Source organism: Austrofundulus limnaeus, unplaced genomic scaffold, assembly GCF_001266775.1.
Source record: "Austrofundulus limnaeus strain Quisiro unplaced genomic scaffold, Austrofundulus_limnaeus-1.0 Scaffold76, whole genome shotgun sequence".
Lineage (NCBI taxonomy): Eukaryota > Metazoa > Chordata > Actinopteri > Cyprinodontiformes > Rivulidae > Austrofundulus > Austrofundulus limnaeus.
The window spans coordinates 793,784-798,195 of record NW_013952478.1 but is presented as its reverse complement, the minus strand read 5'-3'; the positions used below and the strand labels follow the sequence as shown (position 1 = coordinate 798,195).

At 40.2% G+C, this 4,412-nt stretch overlaps 1 protein-coding gene across 1 annotated transcript in view; it reads left to right on the top strand.

The window, feature by feature from the left end:
- LOC106519360 (protein jagged-1b) overlaps positions 1–4,023 on the top strand; it is a 55,111-nt gene extending 51,088 nt beyond the window's left edge. The window contains exons 11-15 of the mRNA XM_014010996.1: positions 692–805; positions 1,246–1,292; positions 1,471–1,647; positions 2,534–2,684; positions 2,767–4,023. Coding sequence (XP_013866450.1) covers positions 692–805; positions 1,246–1,292; positions 1,471–1,647; positions 2,534–2,684; positions 2,767–3,206 — 929 coding nt within the window. The 3' untranslated portion in view covers positions 3,207–4,023. The remainder of the gene's footprint in view (positions 1–691; positions 806–1,245; positions 1,293–1,470; positions 1,648–2,533; positions 2,685–2,766) is intronic.
- The last annotated feature ends 389 nt before the right edge of the window (positions 4,024–4,412 follow it).

Sequence of the window (4,412 nt, the reverse complement as noted above, 5' to 3'; positions counted from 1 at the left end):
CATATGTACATACATAAAAGGAAAAAAAGAAGAAAAGTTCTGAATGAAAAGGGTACAGAGTGAAGAAAAAATCCTAACTACCCCTTATTTAAAAAAAGAATAACTTCAAACTTACAACAAACTTAAGCTTGAACACTCTCCAAATTGACAAAAACAAACATAAGATGTCGTATATATACAGTATATATCTTATTCCCCGTAAACATTGCATGGTATTATATTTTCCCAATAACTTGGACTTAATCACCTTTATGATAAAAATTTCATGAGATACTACATTTCATTGAAGTTTATTTAATGCAGAGTTGCTCCCACTTCCTGTCAAAACATACACACGTTATCACAAAATAATTAGACTTTGCCTTGGAAACCTCAGAAGCAGCGCATTTCTAATTAACAAGCTGCAGTGCCAATATGAAACCGCACAGTGAAATAAATTATTCTCTAATTATTGTCATGCCTCAGCAAGCGCAAGAACAGCAAATTTTCCCTTTAGGGATAAATAAAAACCTATTAAATCTTCTGAAACTCCAAATCAATCACCCATCTGTTAAACCGTCTTCATCTAATGAAATAAAGTCCAGGTTTAACTCCATTATGAACATAAATACAACAAAGTGCAAACACTGATGAGAAAAAAATTATTTATAATTTTACGTTTTATTGTATTTCCTTCACGTTGTGTTTTTAGATGCCAACGAGTGTGAAACGAGTATTTGTGTCCACGCCCGCTCATGTCGTAACCTGATCGGTGGATACCTGTGTGACTGCCTTCCAGGATGGACCGGCTTGAACTGTGACATCAGTATGTATGAAAGGACTTAAAAATTAGGAATAAAAAAAGAACTTAGAGAAAGGAAAGAAGATGAAAGAGACAAGAGGAGCGATTGTCCTGTGGCAGGCGGTGAAATCCGAGGATCCTTTAAACGTTAGTTCTTCAGCATCGCAGAGTTTCTGTTAACAGATCGCTTTACTCCWTCAAACGATTCTCACACGGTTTAACCAAGAAAAAAGATAAACAATAAGTGAAAGGAGGTTTGTTTCCACTCTTTCCTGAAGCTGCTTCAGATATTGTTGTAAAAAGGAATTTTTTTGCTTTGTGCTCGCACAAGAACACATTACCATTCAAATCAGACTTCAGTCATTGTTTCTCTTTCCTCTGTACTGTTTACAGACTTGTGGTTTTATTAAAATCTCATTTTATTGTGACAGATTAATCGGGTGTTTGTGTTTCCTCATTTCCAGGGAACAGCAGCTGTCAGGGTTTGTGTCTGAACGGCGGACGTTGCGAGGTGAGTCACGATGAGCTCGAGMGAAAAATACCTCCTCCGTTCAAAAGAAGTTTGTTGTTACAGTTCTGTTTATTCTCTAAAGGACGAACATTATTGCTCGTGTCAGATCCTAGACATGCCTCAAATTCATGTCACGTAAAATTAAATTCTGCACAAATATATATGGCGTCCCGTACAGGACCAGCTGTCAGGGTCCAGATGCTTGTGTCTGTCTGGTTTCAATGGAAAATACTGCCAGAACAGTGTGAGTCCCTGCGACAGCGCCCCCTGTCTGCACGGAGGACAGTGTGTGGAGACGGATGGACGGACACCAACATGCAACTGTCCCACGGGACATTCAGGAATCTTCTGTGAGGTTAGGAAACTGACAAAACAACAACATAAATTGTTGATTCACTGAACTGTAGTGGTTTAAAGGAGACATATCATGTTTTCACATTCTTATTTTTCACATTTAAATCATTCATTTGGGGTCTGTATAAAGTGGAACTGCAACGTTTTTGCTCTGATTTCCTCCTTATTGTAACTCCACAAGCCCTTCTTTCGCCACTTTTCTGAGGTGTGCCTCAGATCAACTCGTTTTGAGGCTGTCTCTTTAAATCCAAAAGAGACACTTCACACCTCGCACCCCTCCAGCTTTCAGACTAACGGCACAGAAACATTTGATTTACTAATAATTAAAAGATGTTAAAAACAGAAGACCTGTCCATCCAGAAAACATCATAGATAATAGAGAAAAAGAAACGGGTTGAAAAATATGACCGAAACAGAATGTAAAAATATCTACGTAGCACCGGGAGAAACTAAATTTAACATTTCTGCACTCCAAAACAAAATGTATTTAACAGCTAAAACAGTTTTGCATGAAATGTCTCCTTTACCGTCAGGTTAATGCAGGTCAGTGAGAGAAAGTGATAAAAAGAGGAAGGCATGATGGAAATGGACTGATTGATCGATTATTTGAATTGATAAAAATCAAACATTTTGTTGACTGAATGCATATTGCTAATCAGTTAAAGAGGAAATTCTGCAAGTTTCAATGCATTTTGTCCAGTGGTTCATAGATACCAAAACATACAGACGTGGGTACAAATATATACTTGCCTTTGTCTTTTGGTGGTGGTTGATAAATATAATATAATATAATGTAATGTAATGTAATATAATTTAATACAATGCAATACAATACAGCAGAATACAATATAAAATGACATTTTTGTTTCAACCATTCTGTTTTTCAGGTCATTTTGGACCTATGTAATCCCAACCCCTGCCAGCAGGGGGTGCAGTGTCACAGCATAGAGGACAGGTACATTTGTGCGTGCCCTGCTGGTTTTTATGGCAACGAGTGTGTGAGCCTCAAAAACCCTTGCATTGGTCAACATTGCTCAGGTGAGAGAAATACAGTTTGTGTCTCAAACAACAAAAGAGAACTTTAATGTGAAGTCTGATCTGATCTCTGCCTCGTCTGAAGGTGCCATGTCTGACACAACCCACGGGGGTCTCAGCTTCCACATGATCCTATTGGGGGTCTTAGCCCTGGTGACGATCTGCGGCTGTGCCGTGTGTGCGTTCACCCTCTCCCACCTCCACCGGAAGAGGAACAAGCAGCAGTCGGTCCCGCAGGAGGAAAGCATCAACAACCAGAGGGAGTTCGTCAACCTGATCAGAAACGTGGACCGTCCCGTTCCCCTCGTGGACCCCGCCGACGCCGCTCCCGCTCACCCACCGGCCCCTGCTCCCGTCTCGCGTTGCTACGAGGAGATTGAACTGACCCTGCCGCCTTCCCCGGCCCCTTCGCACCCCTCCCCAGCGCTGAAACCAGCCCACGCCCCCAAACTAGACATTTCAAACCGAGAACGGGAGAAGCTGAACCGATTCCACAGCACAGACAATCAGGAACTGGAGGTTTGACCCTGTCTTTGGACTTCTGAGCCCCTCAGGAGCTTAACTGAATTCATTTTGAGTTTTTAGCACTTTTTGTTGACAGGACCCAGGTCTGGTTACCTGCTCCACACAGGTATTATCAGTGGGGAAACCTTCATGAGCTCAGAAGACGACTCTCGGCGGACACTTGAGGATCAGAGATGCTGCTAAAACCTCACTAAGTCGTCATTTTGAGCACATTATGGTGGCTAAAAGAGGACGCAGGTGATCTCTGAATGAAAGACTTCATCTGAGCATCTGAAGAATAACCGTGGAGTGCCTGCGATGTAGCCTCTCATGCTCCAGTCCACCACCTGACTGGTGTCCAGAACTTTATTTCTGTTTTAGTGAATGGATGCCTGTTTAGCACTTAATGTGATTTTTGTGTGGTTGGCTGTTTGTGAGCGTGGCTGAGGATGAACGAAAGAATGTAAATTATGAGTGTATGTGAGGAGAAACAATAAAGACACATACTTAAAAGATAAGTTGTTAATCTTGTCAAAAAGCGAGTTTTCATGCTCGTAAATGAAAGGCTTATAAGCCTTATGTTTTTAAACTACACACTGTTGCCTGTATTGTTTTTGTAATGCAGTTTGTCAAGGATGTCTGATTTTTGTTTTCATACCTGCGTGTAAAGAAAAAAAAAAGCTTATTTGTACATAAATATCTTGTACATATTGATGCTCTTTTTGTACTGCTGTTCAGTATGGAAGTATTTCTGTATTACTTTGTCTTTTTTTTTTCACTTTACATTCAGAGCGACCAGCAAATGTGGATTGTAATAAAAGTGCATTTACCAACCTTATTTACCTTCTTATTGTGATCAGTGCTAAGGTGGAGAACACTGACCCTGAAGAAGAAAAATAAACTAAATTATATTAAGATAAACGAACGATCATATCAAGTCATTGGATGTTTAAACACAGCATGTTTACCACAAAAAGTAAGGAAATGTGTCTTTTGTAGATTATTGTAATTATGATTCGTTGTTGTAACAATGCTTCTTGGCAGTAAATCTTACACCATTGGAAAGCCTGTTAATTTCCTTTTTAAATGGTGCCACATTTGTAAGGAACATGCATTTGCGGGATGAGCAGCAGAGCTGAGTATGTGGGTTGCACATGTGGCGACACCAGATGGAAACTCAGGTTTTGTGAAAGTTTAATTTTAGTAAGTTGCTTAACAACGCCACCC